Here is an 18,265-nt window from a genome sequence, read left to right on the forward strand (position 1 = left end):
GAGCTGTCCACACCACATGTAAAGCCTGGAAACACTGAAGCAGAAAAGAGCAGTTCAGCTTCATCTGCCATTTTAGCTTACTCACACATCCAAGTTCCCTTGACTTGACCCCTCAGAAAGCGGGAAGGCACGGTCCTGGTTTTGAATTATGCATCATAGCAAAACCAGTGGAGTCCTTTTGTTGCCTGTTTTTGAATAAACAGTTTGTTGCTGAACCTCTTGGAGTGTTTGCAGTGTGTAGTTCTTGTTTTAACAAGGTATTTAACCTGCAGCTTGGGAGCTGCATCTGTAGCTGATGCCTGCTTGGGTCATGAGGCTCTGTTGGGTTTTATGTGGATTTTGCTCCAAGGAGCCCACAGAAGCTACACTTCTGGCCACTCCATGTTTCTCTTGCCCAGCCTGCAGCTGTGATCTCCAGTTTGCTGGCTGGTCACTAGCAGTGGACAACTTCAAGGCATGAATTGCTGAAGTCCCTCCATACCTTCACACTTCCCATGCAAATGTTCTTTTTATAGAAAAGTATTTTAAGCAAAGCTAGAAAGCAAAACAACTCACTTGAAAACAAAGGCTAAAAACCAGGATGCAGAGTGTTGCATTTGGGGAAATGGGAGCTTTTGCCATCGTGTGCTGGACTATGCCAGCACCCAGCCAATTTGCCTCCAGCCTCCTGGGTGTAAGGCAGGAGCCTGACTTGGCCCTCCTCTCTTTGAAGCAGGGCAGCAAATGTGGTCAGGATTGATCTCCAGCCTAATAAAATCAAACAGACCTCACATGTGCTGTGAAACAGGTTAGAGGGAGGTAAGCCAAAGGACTGTAGTGAAGAAGCAGTGCTTTCTTGGAGTGCTTTGCTTTTAGTGGGATAGCAGTGAGAATAAGAAGACTGAGCACAAAGTCATGTGTTCAGCGTCTTGTGCAATCCCCTTGGAGTACCATCAAAGTCAAATCACACCACTCTACCACCTTCAGGGAGAGCTTCTGGACTTGAACAATATGAGTGGAAGAAGGTCTATTAAAATCGGGAGATGGAAACCATTAAGCATTTGAAACCACACTTCCCAGGGTTTTTCACACAGTCATAATCCTGCTGATGTTCTGACCCTGGCATATTTGTAAATATATACATAATAACATGATGCAGATCAAATAACAATGTGTGTGGCTCTCTAGTTGCGTATTAAGACTGCAACTGCTCTCCTATTCCTTGGAGCAGTGAAATCCTGTAAATGTGGAAGATTCCTAAAATTTGCCAAAAAATTGTCTTGCTGTAGTTTGTTTGGACAAGACAGCACTATTAATGTAGTAGAGCAAGTTTTTTGCTGTTGCTGAAACCTTTTTGGCAGCCATCTTGTATCTTCTATTACTTACAAGCGATCTGGAAGGAAAAGGCATTTTTGTAGAATCTGAGACAGCAAAAGCACAAATTCTGAGTTCCCATGAAATCCACCCGTGTTTATCAAGAGATGCGCAGTGTGTGTGAGACCAGGACTATGCTCTTGATTTAGAGCCAACTCAAGAACTGGGTTGAAACAGGCTAATTATATCCTATTGTTGGGGGGGTGGGGTGGTTAACAGCAGCAGAGTTGACAAGGTGGCGTTTTTGCATCTTCAGTTTGCTGCTTTTAGTACTTCAGCTTTCATTAAGATCGTAGAGACATTACTGGCTCTCCCCCCATCCCCTACAATTCTTAAACAAATATTCTGAGTTATAAATTTTTAATACTCTTCCATTCCTTTTACTTCTTGCAGTTCTTGTGTGATTGGTGAAAATAAGCCTACGCTGCAGGGATACAAGAGGAGCAACAGCCTGAGGTATGGCTTGGAGCTGAAGTTTGTTTTTCAGTACAACTGCAGGGACAGTTGAGACTCTCAATCAGCCAGGTTCTTCCACTCATCCTCAGGGAAAGCCTGCGAAGTCTGAGGGCTGAGACCACCCGTGTGAGACCCCTTTTAAAATGGGGTGGGGGGCTAAAGTGCTATTTTTTTTGCCACATTTAGGTTCTTCCTTGTCTCCTTTCACATCCGTGTATTTCAAAACCTTTTTGTGGTGAAGCTCAGGAATGTTTCATTATGAGCCAAAAGAATGCTGGTTCCTGTGTCAAGTTAATTAAAAAATGAAGAAAGGAACAGCAGACTTAATGTGGTGCTTAGTGCTTTTCCCACTGCGATGTTGTTGTGATGACAAAGCCAGCATAAGTGACAGGATTAATTCCATATGTTACAGATGGATACATTTTTCCAAAATATTTTTGTGACTAGAGTTACGTATGCAAGCAGTAAAGTCAAGCCATATGTTGTGATCAAAAGCTGAGCTGGTGTTAAATTATATTTGTGAATGTAATTGCAATTTGCAGTATAATTGCAGTTTGCAGTTGTCACTGAACAGACTTCTGCGTTGTAGTGAATGGGTAATATGTGACTGTGAATGTTTTAAACTTTGCACTGTAAAGCTGTTGTACTTTTTGGTCTTACTCTGTGAAATGTGTGGTAAGTTTTGCCTTGCCTTCAGTGGGTCCAAGGTAAGACACCAGGAGTTATTGTCTGAAAATTACTGTTTGACGTAATGGAATGCAAGAAGAAATTAATTGCTCTTATTGAAAGCTTTTAACAGTTGGATGTTCTATGTACAGTCCTGTTTTAAATCTCACCAGGTTAAGTACAAAGTAAATAAACCAGTCATTCTAGCTCAAAATCTGACATCCTTCAGGAAAGCTTGGCTGCTTGCTTGCTGACTCATTAATACTGACTTTCATTTGGAAAGCACTTGAATGATGGTAGATTCACATCCTGTCTAACTTTTTGACTTAATGTGTTCAAGAATTCCAGATTCTCCCAATGATCATCCTGATTCAACTTTGAATTAATATTGCTGCCTAAAGACAGTTTATAGTTGAGCTTTCCCTGATTCTTAACTCTCTTCTGCATTAATCCTGCCTTTTTGACATGAATGACATAGTCTGAATGACTGGGATTGTTTGAGTTCTATGCATGGGTTTTAAAGCCTGCCTGTTAGTTAAAAATAAGAAAAGTTTTGTTAGCCAATGACCTGACTCATGTACTTCTAGTGATAATATTTAATATTAATCCCAAGTCAGGCCTTGAGAATCTTTTAAATTTCTGTCTGATGCTTCAGAGAGCAAAACTAGGCAGATGCTTTGCATCCTTTTGACTTTGATTTCTGATATATGTAAAGCCAACATACCCATTAACTTTAAGTTGGGGGTGTGTATTGTAAATATTCCAAGAGAATAAAATACTTGAGCAGACTCTTCTAGAATGGATGTGTGTATTCTTGTGAGAACTTATTAACTTTGTCAGACTCCTGGCAGACTAATGCTTACTGATAGTTGAGTCAAGTATGCCATCTTATAAATGGCGATGGTGTTATAATAATCAGTGCACATTTTGGCTTCCAACACAGAAATATACTACTGTAGTAGTGTTAGAGATAAACTCGTTCTTTTTATTCTAGAATCAGATTTTGGTTTTTAATGCCATGCCAGGTATAAATATTATCTTCTAAAATAGGCATGTAATAGTTTTTAATATGTTATTCCTCATGCTTATCCAGCTAGGAGAAAAACAGTTGTAAAACCACAGATGTTTTGAACTGTTCACACTGCTTAAATTATTTACTTGCTTGAATATTATACGTAGGCTCAAATTGAGCAGACTCACAAGGGGAAAGATGTATTAAAGCATTTCATTATAATTCCCAGCCTCTTTTTGAATTTGTTTCATACAGGCTGCTGCAGATCCAATGTCTTCCTCTGATGCACCAGAAGATGGCCCAAAGGAAACATCAAGTGTATCGCAGAATATCAGTATGTTTCTGGTTTGACTGGGGAGGGTGTATCACGTTGGAAGTTTATTAAACTGAACATCCATGCCTTTTCCTTTCCTAATAAGGATGTGGCTGTTGGCACACAAGGGAGATGTGGGTGAGGTCATATCTGACTTAATCTGTTCTTGATCTGTGGAAAAGCCCAGTTGCGTAAACCAAATTTGGAAAGAGCAATAACATATCAATTGTCAGTTTGCTGCTCCCATGCTCTCAAAAGGAAGTAAATGGCTTGTGATTTAATAGATCTATTTGGCTATTGTTTTAAGCTCAATTTTTGCTCTCTAAGCCAGAGATGTATAAGTATGTATTTCCTTAAACATTCTGGCATTTAGTGTTGTGATGTTGAATAACTTGTTCCAAGTGGAATATTTTCCCCTTGCTAGCATGATATTTTGATATGAAAGCCAAGCCTTCAGGAATAGAAGTATTATTCCAGCCAAAACTGTCTTGTGAAGCCCAGGAAGAGCATCAGTCCTTACCTTTTAGTGGCAAGGATCAGATAATGACAGACAGTCCTTTCTCAGGAGGAGAAAAATCTAAAGCTTCTTAAGATTTGCTTTATGTTTTGTGACACGCTGTTGTCATGTTAATGCACATGGTGCTCATTATGAACAATAGGAACATTTAGATTGTGCTTTCTGGCAAATACTAAGCTCTGAACCACCTTAGGGTGAATTAGTTGGTAACAGCAACATTGCTGTAATGTTGAAGTTGCTCAATAATCCCTAAGGACTGCAGCTTTCAGAAATAACAATCATGGGAGCAAACAGAACCTTGACTAAAGCGATGGGAAAACCATTCAGACCTAAAGAAGCAGATTAATTTTTTTATGCTGCTTTTTACTCCAGATATGGAAGTTGGTTTAATAAAAAACATAGCTGCTCCTGAGAATGTTTTCTTTGATTATGTCAAGGAATGATAACATCTGGTACTGCACTGATACAGCAGTTTTTCTTCACATGAAACATTATTCAGTCCAGTTCTGAATATATGTATGAGGTGTGAAGCCCTGAAAATGAATAGAGATTAAATCCTTTAAGGGTTACTGAATACATAGAAACCACTTTCAACTGTCGGAATCTGAGCTATAAATGGTCTTAGGCTAGGAGAGTATTTGGAGAAGGTGTTGTGCACACTTCCCATTTCTTATATTCTTCCTTAGATATCTACTTTTGACCATTGTGGGGGGAGGATATTTGCTTAGGTAGATTTCGGTTGATCTACTATGGCTACTTTTATGATTATGTGACTGAGAGCTACAAATGCAACAGCTCTACCTCTTCTTGCTTTTACCATAAGTTCTCCCCAACCCTTCCTTAGGAGCATGGTCTTAGATCAGACCATACTGACTGCAGCACACCATATTCTTGGGTATTGACCATGAAGTAGTAGGCTACTAAAATGCTAACTAAGAAGGGTGTTGGAGGGTGGCTTTTGTTTTGTGGTTTTTGTTTGGGTTTGTGTTGGTTTTGACATGAAATCTTGAGATGAGTATTTGTGGGACAGATCTGGGGCCAGAGCCACACAGTTAAACCTGATGCATTAAGTGAATTGTATGGTAGGAGGCTGTAATTTATGTGCATCTTTGACATCCTGCCTGCAAACTGTTCACTAACCTTTATTTTTTCCCTGGGATTATGATCTTATTCCAGGCTTCTGGACCACTTGAGACCTCTGCTAACTTGTGCAGCAGCTTGCCAGAGAGAGAGAGTTGGTTGGAAACAAAACTCTTGATGGCTTTTTTTTTTTCTCCCTAAGATTCGTTACAGCTTAAAGATGGTTTACTGAAAGTTATTGTATTTCCCATTGATGCAGAAATGAAGCTCTTCTATCTCAGTTAATGAGGCTTTAACAAGCAATTGTAATGGACATGATAGCTCTTCCTATTTGCCATGGCAAGCTTGACATAGATGGGCTAAACTCCTGTTGTACTATTCCATTGTAAATAGTTCATTGTTAAAAGTAGAGAAGAATGATTGGTTTCCTGACGTGAATACCTCTTAAGGTTTAATTGTCGATTGTATACTGATCCATGGTGTGTTAATCACAGAAAAGGCTAAGACTGGTACTGTAGGTATCCTATATGTGCCAATATGTGCAGGTGACTTTACCAGCACATTCACACTGGTGTACTTGTGTTGCTCTTTTATACAGGTAAAATCCCAAAAGGGAATGCTTTTGTTCTAGAATTTAAAAAATGCTCTTCTTTTTTTTTTTTTTCCTTCAATTTAGTGTATACCTTTTCTAAGTATTCTTTGCTTCTCTGTCCACCTCACCTGCCACACAGCTTCTCTCTTTCCCTTACTGAACTGCGTGGACAACCTGTCCCAGTGTCCACAGGGTAGGAAACCTGGACTGAGACCCATGCTTGGAGGCAGCCTCTCCAGTGGTGGCACTCTCAATGATGTAGCCTCAGAATTGAATGTAAGATTACAGTGGTAAATCAATGGCCTTTTAGCTCTGCTCTGCTGTTCAGTGGTGACATTTTTTTCTGTTTTACTTACTTGCACTTTATAGTCAAGTGTGCTTTTCTTTTCTGCTTTTCTTTACATTTATAGCTGATGCAGATGCATTTAAAATTCTCCTGGAGATGAAGATTAAGAAGAGGCAGAAAAAGCCTACTTTACCAAGCACTGTGACTGAGCTTGATGCTGAGGATGGTTCTAAAGTATATGTGGTTGGAACAGCCCACTTTAGTGACAGCAGCAAAAAGGATGTAGTGAAGGTAAATACTAGGTGGGAGCCCTTTGGCAGGATGTTTATAATGTTGTCAATTTAGCATTAGGTAGAAGGCAGTCCAGCTTTGACTTGGTTCTGTGCTGTAACCTCCAGACTCTGTTCTTTCTTATTAGCTGTTGGAGGGCTAACAGCGCTGTGGCATGAGCTAGGAGGCAGACACATTACCTTAATAATTTTTGATGCAATACATTGCTTTCCCATCTCAAATATTTTTATTTGTCCTTAAATAATGCAGTTACAGTGCCAGTGTAACAAGTAGAAGTCTGGCTAGGGAATTTACATTGCCTGTCACGGTATAGCATCACGTCGCACTGACAGTGCATACCGTGGTTGTTGTAATAGTTGCTGCGATGGGGACATGCTGTGAGAAAATGCAAAGCCTAGCACACAGGCTGTAGTTTACAGCTTTTCTCCGCTTGGGGTGTGTAATACTAAGCTGTAAAACCATGCCATCCCAAATTTGGATTCCATTCTCAAGATGCAAATAGTTCTGAAGCTCTAGTGAAAGTAGGAACTAGTTCATACTCTACCTCATGCAAAGTCTGCAATTTAGAGAGGCTTTGTTTTCCAGGAGCTAGAGGGGGAGGAATCTTGGGCCAGAATCATTAACCCTAGTTCTTATAAAGCTTATTTTAACTCAAATTGCAAATAATTGCGGAGTATGGTCAAAGGAACTTTGTGAATGTAGAATGTTTAACATCAAGTTTTAATTTCCTCCTCCCCTGCATAATGTATTCTGCACCTCCCTGTCCCGAAATGTCAGTATGTAAGCATTTCACTGTTATCCTCCTTAAAATATTTCTCAATATATAGTTACTTGGGGAACTCTTACTTACTCTTTCACTGTTCTTTTAATTGAAAATGATTACTGGAATGTGCTTTTTATTAAGTCCCTTTTCTCACGGAAGTGTTGATATTAGCTGCATTTCTTTTTAATCCTTCCTAAACTGGTGTAAATAAATTCATCTTTTTCAGACAATACAAGACGTGCAGCCTGATGTAGTTGTGGTGGAACTGTGCCAGTACAGAGTTTCGATGTTAAAGATGGATGAGAAGACATTACTAAAAGAAGCCAAAGAAATAAATCTGGAAAAACTTCAACAAGCTATAAAGCAGGTATGAGTCCCACAGAGAGAACTAAGGGTTTCTGCTAAGAATAATTTGTCAAGCTGCAACCAAAACCAGTGTTACCATTAGCTAGGAACCTAATACTATTGACTTAGGTGAGAGTACCATTACAGTGGCAAAGTTAGGTTTAGTATTCTTCTTTTCAGGAGGAATATTGAGGGCTTCTGTTCCACAGTGGGGTGGTTTGGACAGTTGTTGACCTCACCAGGAATCCTCCTGGGTTTAACAGTTACTCCGTTTGTAGGATGCAAGTCTAATTTCATAATTGTAATGCTCTGCTAATATATTAAATATTATTACTCTGGCAATCTCTGTCTGTATCACAGCTGTTTAGGGATCACTTAATTTTAGTATTGTCTGTTGCGATCTGTTTAGCTGCTTTCCTTTGTCATCCTAGTGCATTGTTCTTTTGAATTCTCATCCACTTGTCTTTTGGGTAGTTTCTAATTGATAGTAGCCCTTGAGGGAGGTTTCTGAAAAATCTGGGCTGAAAGTGGGATTCTGTTCATGTTATAGCTACTCCGGCAGTTTGGTGCCATCTGGGATGTGTGTGCAAAACAAGTACTGTCCTGCATTTTTTCAGTTTCACCCAGTTAGCTTGTATTTAAGTAATTTTAAGCTAGGCACAGTGAAACAGCACAAAGGTGACTTAAAAATGACAGGACATTTGATTAGAATGGCAGTATGTGGTCAATAGTAAAGAGAGGTTCCAGTGTCCAGCTGAATGAACAGATTAATAGATTATTATTTGGCTGTATGGTAATTATATATTGGAATTGTTTTATAAACTGGGGAATTTGTAGGATTGCACCCCTCACAAGACTATCATCTGCATCCATACAGAAGCACTTGTAGTGGCTGGGGGATAGTCTACTGTGTGTATAGTGTCTTAGTGCAGGCTTTCTGACTCACAGGCAGTAATGTGTCTTTCCTGTTTTCCTTATGTCCGGTTAAAGGAAAGGACATTGCAAAACACTTGCATATTGCATGAATTACTGCATCTCTTTATTTTGGGTAAGGTGAATTGTTGTGATGCATGTAGCCAAAAGAATGCATGCTCACAATGACCAGAGCAGCATAGCTGGGGATCTTCTGACCTCGTCAACAGGCACAGAAGCCTATTTTTAATATCAAAGCTAAATGCAACAATTTTTGCTGTGCTTCTTTGTTAAAAGCAAAAGGGCAATTAAAATCAAACAGCAGACTTTGTGGTGTAAATTTGTGTTGGCAGCTTTGTAATTATCACTTCCTACTAGGGCTTGAAGTGATCTTGTGTGCAGACTGTAGGCTTTAGACTGTGTTGGCTTCAAAGCCAGAGAGTAACATGAAGGTCCTTCCTATTGTTACAGCTTAATCTTAACTTTTGTTACCATGTATAATGCAAATAATAACATTTGGTCATTGCACCTTCTAAATAATGTATCTATAGTCTCAACCCAGCCTTACTGCTTTGATTCAGTATCAGTATGGGTTATATAGGGAGAACCAGGAAAAAGAGTCCAACTGTCTCATGTTAAATGATTGTGTCTGGTAAAAATCAAGCCAGCTGGTAGGTTGCTTGCTCATGCTTCAGTTGTCTTCTCATTGGAACATGCATTCAGGCCCAAAAGCTACACCAAAAGTCAAAATTACTTGCAACTTTCATCCTTGAGTATCAAGTGAGGAAAACTGTCTCATTATAATCACTTGTATAAAACTTATGTAAAAGCAGTAAAATTGCATTTCATCAGTCTTAATTGGAAACTGAGCAGAATGTTAACATGCAACTATTATGCGCTCACAATGGGTCACTGGTACTCACAGCTTACCAAGTAACTGTTGCAGGTTAAAAACAGCCTTCTTCCTCCAGACCCTCCTTGAATTTCAAAACCCTTATAGTTGTTTGCAGAGAACTACCTGCTTGCTTTCATTAAGCAAAGCAACACAGTGCAGGCTGGTATCTGGCTCAGATGTGAATTACCTGAAGATACACAGTAACAATTGGCTTAAACCAAACTGGTGAGACAGGTTTTGTCTTACGTTCTCCCCTGTCTCACTGTTTCCACTGTCCCTTCAGTGACCATACCACATGTTAATCTGAACAGGGCTTGCTTTTTAGCTGCATCATGTCCCTCTGTGGCTGTGTGATTGCTAGTCCTGACATAAGAGGAGTTGAGAAACTTTCTTCTGGGGCAGAAGAGAAAGTGGCCTGGTGGCAGCAAAATCTTAGCTTAGCCTCACTTTTTTAACCTACTCTTTTAGGCTGAAGTTACCTGTGCAAGAATATATTGTTATATTGTATGTAACTTTTTTAATGCTTCTGGCCAGTTAAAAAGGTCTCAATTTGCACAGTGTAATACAGCCCTCTATGTTTAAATAACCTGCAGGATTGTCTTATTTAGTAAGATGGATATGGTGTGAATCAGTAGATGACTGGTACATTCACGTGGACAGGAGCAGGCTGCTGTCACTTGTTACTTCACTTGCACTTTAAAGTCAAACCTCCAGTGCACTTGAAGCAGTAGAAAACCAGTTCAGGCTCCAGGTGGCAAGCCTGTGTTTGTATAGGACTGTGTCCAGGGGAATTAGGGTTTTTAAAAGAAGAAATCCAGAGGACTAAAATTCAGATGGTTTGTTTCTGTCCACAGTTATGCAGTTACTGCTGGATCTGTGACGTGTTATACAGTTAAAGAGTAGCCCCACGGCCTCCTTTGGCTGTGTTCCCATATGTAGTGTAAGCATTTCTGTTCTGAGTCTGCTTCAGAAGCCCTTTGGCAGCTGCCAATAACAGATGTTTGGGGAAAGGCCTTAGAACCTGCAGTTGTAATTTGCCTGGGTATTCCTCTCTCTTCCTGTCCTTTTCACTCTCTCCATGCTAGTCATGATGTCTGATAGATTGCATCTTCCTCAGACATCCTTTCCCAAGCCTCATGAGTATTTAATATGTTTAATCTCTTCTCATATGTTTGGTATTTCTTTGCACATTTTCTAGTTCAGGTATCTTGTTTTCAAGACAGCTGTTCGCTAAAGGTTGTACAGCAGCCCATTGATACTGAGATTTTTATTTTGTTCTTTTTCTGGTAATCCCTCTTTTTATTCTTGCTTTTTGACTGCTATTGAACACTGGGCTGATAAAATTGGTATTTCACATTCTCTCTCTTGTGTGCTAACAGCTCTGCATCCCTCTGCCTGTGTAGTTAAGTTTTTTCTTACTTGTGCTTGGTTTATGGCTGTTGCATCTAGCTTGTGAAACTATTGCCAGCCACTCATATTTAATGTTCTTTTGTGATCACCTTTCCTTTATCTGACATGGAATAATCTGATATCAGTAAAAACCTCATTTACTGTCTTGCTCCTGTTGTTTTTTGTACATTTTGCTCTTTATCCCCTGACACTATCTGTCTGGCCAGTTGTTGCTGGTTTCTACATAGGCTGCTTGTCACCTTTTATCTCTTTGATGCTGAGCAAATACGGCAGGCACTGAGATCCATGCAGGTTGAACACAGATAACTGGGACACACTTCAAAGATGCATTCCTCTGTTAGCCAGCAGCATGAATCTTTCTGTCGCTGTGTAGAAATGAAACTTCAAATACATCAGTCCTGAAGGGGAGAGCAGCCAGCAGATACCCTCAGGCTGCATTATCCCAGTTTTCTTTGTGGGCATCTTTTCTGAACTTTTGGAAACCCTTGTCCCCCAGGCTTTGGAACTGTATCTCAAGGATGCTGAAAACCCTTTATCTTGCTGCCCTTTCTTCCTCATCTCTCCCCAGGAGCCCAGTGCCCTGTTTTTCTGCCATGCTTGCTAGTTTGTAGCATGACAAAACAGATAATCAACTGGTTTTGAAAATAGGCCCTCTTTTGCCAGCTCTGGTCCTCTGTGGCTCTTCAGTCCATTTAATTGTAGAAACTGCCTATAGCCTTTGGAGAGGTCACACAATTATCAGATGTGGCACAGGGTGGGTCATTTGAGCGTGGCCCTAAATGCAATGAATGGAGATCAGGACCTTCCTCTGGTAACTTCAAGCACTTATATTAATTTAGGCTATCCTTTGTAACCTCATTTTTGGTTATGTGAAGCTTGTAATACAGCAGGAAATGAGCCTTTAGTGAGGGAGGGGGGAATGCCTCTACTGGTAGTGGCGTGGGCTGATGCTAAATTGGAGCAGATATGTAACTAAGGTACAGGTTTCACTCTGGGACAGCTAACACTCACCCACCAGGTCTTAGTTGTAAAAATAACTGGTTGAGAACAGCCAGAGCTGGACAGAAGGAACAGCTATGAATGGGTATTTTTTTTTTTTTTTTTTTTTTTTTTTGGTAAAAGGATGGGGAAGGGAAATTCTGCATAAGTATATTTGAGGTTTCCTTTTCTTCTTAGAAAGAAGAATCCTTATTTTAGATCTTTGTTCAGAAAGTTATAGACTGTGCAAGGAGGGGCCTTCAGTCTGCTTGTTGGGAGTGAGTCACACTTGGGATTGTGAGGCTTTTGCAAAGGTGTTATGTGCTGAAGCCATGCATTGTTGTTTCTTGCCCAATGTGAGATTCTGTTTCTGTGTCAGTTAACCTAACTGGTCCTCAGCCTATTTTTTCCCAGGGTTGTGGAAGTGTTTATAATTAGACCATTAGCTATTTCCCTTTCAGTATCTATAGAACATGACATTCACTCTACAGCCAGTGCAATATACTCCTGTGTTTGGGGTGGTTTTTTGTAACCAGATGGATCAAGAACAGTTAAATGCACAGTATGGGCTTTTTGACCTTTCAGTTATTCAGATGCTTTCTTCGGGCAAGTGAAGTAAATATAGACTGCCTGCCCTCCTTTATTTTCTTAACTCTGCCATGCATTTTTGTTGAAAGTGAGAATACCTTGGCCACACTGAAGTGAAAAGCTACTTCACAACTGATACAAAAATTGATATAAGAGCTGGTACTGATCACTGAATTGGCTCCAAAAGACAGCTTCAGTGCTGCTTCTTCACTAAGATAATTGATAAGGATTTTTCGTGACTGTGAGCAGTGTATTCTGCTTAGAAATCCACACAGCTTGTTAATTTATTTTTTTAAGTTATAATAATGTTTTTCTCCCTCTTCCACCAGAATGGAGTCATGTCTGGATTGATGCAAATGCTGCTTCTGAAGGTCTCTGCTCACATCACAGAACAGCTGGGCATGGCCCCAGGAGGAGAATTCAGGGAGGCTTTCAAAGAGGTGCGAACTTGAAATGTTTTTTCTGAGGTTAAGGTATTGGCCTTTTGCCCCCAGAGTTGAACTAAATAAAACCAATTTTTAGTGACTGGAAAGGAGCACTCTGGCCATGCTTGTGCTGAAGCCTGTGAAGGTCTAAGAATTAGTTTCGGCTTCAAAGTGTACTTGAAAGTACAGATGTTTGTAGCCCTAAGTGGCATGAAAGAAACTCCACAAAGGCTTCAGATGATAAGGGTTTTTTCTGATGGTATTTCTGGTGGCTTTTGTGTCTGTTTCATTAATAATTTATTGCTTCTTGTTCCTGCTAAATAACTGGTTTTGAATTCTGGATATGGATCCTGATCCTGCTGTTGGTTGTGTCAGGATTTCAGGTTGTGAAAACCAGCTCTAAAGCATTAATGGGATCTAACACATTCATCTAGAAAGATTGTTAGGGAAATGAAGTATGTGACTCTTCTGCTAGTCACATCTGGTCTGTTAACATTCCCTTTTAATGTACTGCCAGCTCTGATACTGGGAAGTAAACAGCTGAACTTCTGCTGTGTATCACAGCTACTCTGTTGTTTGTTTTTTTTTTGTCAGGGTATCCTGAGGCACTATTTCTCCTCTATGTATCCACCTTGCAGAATGGAGCTTGCTATTTTTTAAGTTACATATTAGTAAGGAAATCTGAGATAACATAGTTGTTAACAAATCTGAAATTATTTGGTTGGTTTATCTGTAACAAAAAGAGAACTATTTCAAGGCTTAGTTTCCTGAGCTTTCCAGGCCACAGTGAAACATTTAAGTGGGAAAGAAAAAAATACATCTATATTAGCTCTGTCCTGTTCTGAAGTGGTTGTTCGATATTTTTAAACAAGCATGCATAGGGAAGAGCTTTCTATAAATTCTGTACTGTGCTAAAATTTGTCAGTCTGGGCTACAGTGAAGTCTCACCTCACATTGTTGTGTGGTATCTGACATCAGTTCTTCTTTCATAAGCTCCTTATTGAATATATTTTACCATGAGAAACTGATAGGTTACTGATCCTGACAAATCCTAAGTAAAAGCAAAATGACCACAGTTGTTGTTAGACTTTATTCAGACCCAGACAGATACTGACCCCCTTCTGTTTAGCTTTGGTCATAAGCAGAAGCTTTATGCGTAGGTGAAATTAACCTAAAGAGGGTGGCATTACAACTTAATGTTGTTACTGTAATACCTACTGCGTCTTGTAGCTTGAAGCAGTATTTTAGAAACTTTACTGCAAGACCAAAACGTGTTTTGGATGTTGAAATATGACACTACTTGCCATTTATTTTAAGTTACCTTGTATAGAACAATATAACAAACATTCTCTTAATTTGTATCTTCTTTTTCAGGCCAGTAAAGTACCTTTCTGTAAATTCCATCTTGGAGACCGGCCCATCCCTGTTACATTTAAGAGAGCAATTGCTGCACTTTCTTTCTGGCAAAAAGTCAAGCTTGCCTGGGGCCTTTGCTTCTTGTCTGACCCAATCAGGTATGAATAAGCATCCCATATGTTAATTGTGGTGAATTGCTCAGCTCTTCAGTTTGACTTCAAGTACAAGCTGGAAGTCTTTGGTACCCAGCCTGCTGCAATTAAACTTGAAGTTAATGAGAAGGTACCCAGCCTGCTGCAATAAACCATATTTTCTGAAAAGAAAGCTGGCTTTCTGGTCCTGTTCCTGCTCTTTAATTGCTTTTTGGTACGTTATTGCCAGGTAAAGTGAAAGATTTAGTGCTGGAGAATTCCTAATGTGCTTAAGAAAAACCTTTTTTAAGCTTTTATGTATTTATTTATTTTTATTTATTTCTATGCTGAAAATAATCCTTCCTACTACTGTGTGTGAATATTGTAAATAGAAGAGAGTCGGGCCTTGGTATGCTGATTTATACCTCCTTAAGATTTCCAAAGGGCTTGGGCCTGTTGTGCTAATTGACGTGTAGATCAGGGCAGCATGAGAGCTGAATCTGCTGCCTGAGCAGATGTTTTGTTTGGAACAAGAGAAAACGTTTAAATTTATGAACAACATGTGGACTGTTAGTGATTATTGCCTTTATAAAGGCATATTGTTAGGAACATTTGCCTTACAGTAATATTTCCCAGACAGCTCTTCTCTTTCTTAGTTTGGTTTCCCTGCCCTTTAGAGACATCCCTGCACTAAGTTTGCTTCCTCTTCCCACAAGGTGTGTGTAACTTGCTTGAACTGGGTGAGAACATATGCACAGCTGTTCTAAATTCAGTCTGTTCCTACCAGACTTGCAGTGGTGGGAGGCTTGCCAGAAATGTATCCTCTGAATCTCAGTGCCTCTGTCATGCCCTGTGACTTCAACTTTGCTGTACTCAGGAAATGATCCATGGCTTTTCTTATAGGCGTTTAAAATTGGTCCAGGGCTCAAGCTGTAGTTGTATAAATCAAACCTGCTGTTTTTCTGTACTTAATTGTCATTTCCTGTAAATATTTGCTTTTACAATAATTTGTAAAATGAGTTTTACTTTTTGCACATGAACTGTAGTTATGGCTTGAAAGAGAGTAAGTTTTCTTACTAATCTAATACCAGCATGAAACTGTTTGCAGGCTTTGGGGGGGGCATTGAAGGATATATTTCTCTATGGCTTCTTGCATTCTTTTATCCATCCTAAGAACATTTTGGTTTTCAACTGGAATATCAAGATAATTATAGTATATGCACACTAGCTTCCCACTGAAGTTTGGCCATAATCTCAGTTGTTGTCATACAATTGATTGATCTGCTACGTTGATTTTTACAAATAAACGTGGGTAGAGGTTGAAAAGAAAAAGTGGTTATAACTGGGGAGTTGTTGGGTGTAGGTGTTGTGCACCCAGCCATCAATGTGAGATTCTATGGAAAATGGAGTAATAATTCAACATCAGTTTTTTTTGTTGCCCTGGTGACATTTGTAGTGTTCTTTTGATCTTGGAAACCAAAGAAAGCGTATTCGACATCATTCTTCAGTAGACAAGAGATGTGAAAACAGATGATTCTATTGCCACAAACTATGACTGTACTACAGCTGTGGGTGCAAACAGAAGGTTAACAGCACCTATAAAAATAAAAAAGCTCATTACATTTGTTCCTGCAGCTTCTATTTATTTTCTGCCTATTTCCTATTCTTCTGTTCAGGTAATTGATTTACAACTTTGACTTCCTTGCTGAAGACCTGTGATTGACACTAGGAACCTGCAGAACTCTTTCCATCCCCTCAGACTCCCTTAGGCTGTGCTTTTTTTGTTCCTTAAATACAGCTTCTGTGTGTTCAGTGATGAGATCTGCTTCCTCCAGAGGGTTCTATGTTGGCTCTTCTAAGCTTACTAATATATACTGAAAGTGGGCCACCACAATAACAGGGTCCTTTGAAGCCCTGGTGCTTTGCTCAGTTGAGTTGTCAGCTTTTAAACTGGGAAGGGTGAAAATCCAGTTGAACTGGCTAGAGGCAAGTGACCTCTCTCCCTTTCCCTCACTGTAGAGGCATTGTTAGGTATCCAGTTCTGCAAGTTTATAGAGACTGTTTTCTTTTTTGGAGAAAAGAACTGGTTGGAGGAGAACGGTAGAGAATGGGTTTAGGTGAATCATGTGTATAATACCCAATTGTTTTGACTCATTGGTTTGTCTTTATTGGGCTCCAAAAGCGTAACAGATACTGAGAAAACTTTCCTTTCTTTCAGTAAGGATGATGTGGAGAAATGCAAACAGAAGGATTTACTGGAGCAGATGATGGCAGAAATGATTGGAGAATTCCCTGATCTTCATCGGACAATTGTCTCAGAACGAGATATTTACTTGACCTACATGCTGAAGCAAGCAGCTAAGCAGATAGAACTACCTCGAGCTTCAGAAAGTAATTGTTTTAATGCACATGTTATAACCAGCAAAGTGTTCTTTGTGCACTCGTGTGTTCAGCTCTCAGGAAATCTGGGATGTTCTGTTCATGTGTGCCATGTGTCATGTAAGATTACAGTGCTTAAAATTAAAAAGGGATGTTACCCAGCTGTTGCAGCCACCTAGAGCAGTGACTCCAAATTATGATGCCTTTCTCACTGTGCTATTTAAATAAAACTGGAAAATACTAATTAGCCTGACAAGCATCTGGTATTACAGCACAAGATGGGGCAGTCTACGCTTATGTCCACCTCACTGCCATCCTGTTATCTCAACAAATTCATTATCGTCATCACTAGCTGCTCAGGAACGCATTTCTTACTTAATTATTTCTAACTTCAGACTTCTTTGTACTTTGCCTGTTATAAATTGGGCTGTTAGGAACCCTGATAATGAAACATGTTACTCTGCATATTTCAGCAAGCATAATTGAATTTCTCTAGCCTTTGGAAGTATTTTGCTGCCACATGTGATCTGCATGCCCTTTTTATATATAAATATACTGAGGTACAAGTTACCTCTCATTTACTGTCTTAAGAAGATACTCTTTGTCATCACTTCAGTGCAGACCTCTGGCACTATTTTGCGGTTGAAAAAATAGCAAGGGGGATTGCACTTGTGTTCTTGCATCTCCCATACCTAATATTATCTTAGTGCTGCCTTCATAAAGTTTGTCCAAATACACACTATATCCTGTTAGCTCAGATGGTATGACTGAGAGACACAGATGCGTTCAGATGGTCCAAAGAGCAGGCTGAAAATTTATTGTTGGTCCTGGCTGGTCATGAGCCACAAGAGGAATTGCTCTTTGATTTCCTCCCCCCCCTTAAATCTACCTTCTTAAAAGCTTAGTCTCTGGAACACTGGTTTAGTGAATGCCTATGAAATTGGAAGGGGTTTGTGTACGTTATGAAGGACTTTACAAGATGGGACCATAAAAGACAACAATGTGAGCGACTACCTGATTGATAGTCATTGTCTCTTAGTTAACAAGAGACAATGCCAGTTTTGTGTAGAAGTTGTGCATTTATATTATATACATGTAATCCTTTCTGTGTGTTCACGCTTGCAAGAGGCAAAAAAAGGGGGGAAAAAACAGAGGCAAATTAGATAATTAAGATGCCCACAATTCAGATGAGCAGAAATATGACATCACCACCATTGTCCAAATCATTTGCTATTGTAGGGACATAATAAGGGGAAATTCCTGGACACTATTTGCAGGAATCAAATATACTTTAAGTCTGATACATTGCTAAACTAGGTCTGATTAGTTTCTAGCCTTTGTCTGACTATTTGCTTGGGGGACCTCTTCCAAAGAGCTTGCAAATGTAACTTGCGCATTTAGTTTTTCATTCTGTCTTTACTCCACACAACATATTCTGAGAGGGGGATGAATGTTTCTCTGAGGACTAAGTTTCAGGCAGGATGCTGAGCATTGCTGAGTCCTGCCCAGAAGCAGAC

General features: G+C 39.7%; 1 protein-coding gene across 6 annotated transcripts in view; it reads left to right on the plus strand.

The window, feature by feature from the left end:
* TRABD (TraB domain containing) overlaps window positions 1–18,265 on the plus strand; it is a 35,985-nt gene that overhangs the window by 9,955 nt on the left and 7,765 nt on the right. For 3 of the 6 annotated variants that reach the window (XM_061467531.1, XM_061467529.1, XM_061467532.1), the window contains exons 2-8: window positions 1,747–1,809; window positions 3,743–3,821; window positions 6,400–6,566; window positions 7,556–7,696; window positions 12,787–12,897; window positions 14,257–14,396; window positions 16,588–16,760. In XM_061467531.1, the coding sequence (XP_061323515.1) occupies window positions 3,758–3,821; window positions 6,400–6,566; window positions 7,556–7,696; window positions 12,787–12,897; window positions 14,257–14,396; window positions 16,588–16,760 (796 nt within the window). In that variant the 5' untranslated portion in view covers window positions 1,747–1,809; window positions 3,743–3,757. Of the gene's footprint in view, window positions 1–1,746; window positions 1,810–3,742; window positions 3,822–6,128; window positions 6,266–6,399; window positions 6,567–7,555; window positions 7,697–12,786; window positions 12,898–14,256; window positions 14,397–16,587; window positions 16,761–18,265 lie in introns of those variants that run through there. The other 3 variants (XM_061467533.1, XM_061467534.1, XM_061467528.1) reach the window with 3 other exon arrangements.

This window comes from Pezoporus flaviventris, unplaced genomic scaffold (assembly GCF_033815535.1).
Source record: "Pezoporus flaviventris isolate CSIRO_AGI_PZ_B2104156 unplaced genomic scaffold, CSIRO_AGI_Pfla_v1 ptg000045l, whole genome shotgun sequence".
Classification (NCBI taxonomy): Eukaryota; Metazoa; Chordata; class Aves; order Psittaciformes; family Psittacidae; genus Pezoporus; species Pezoporus flaviventris.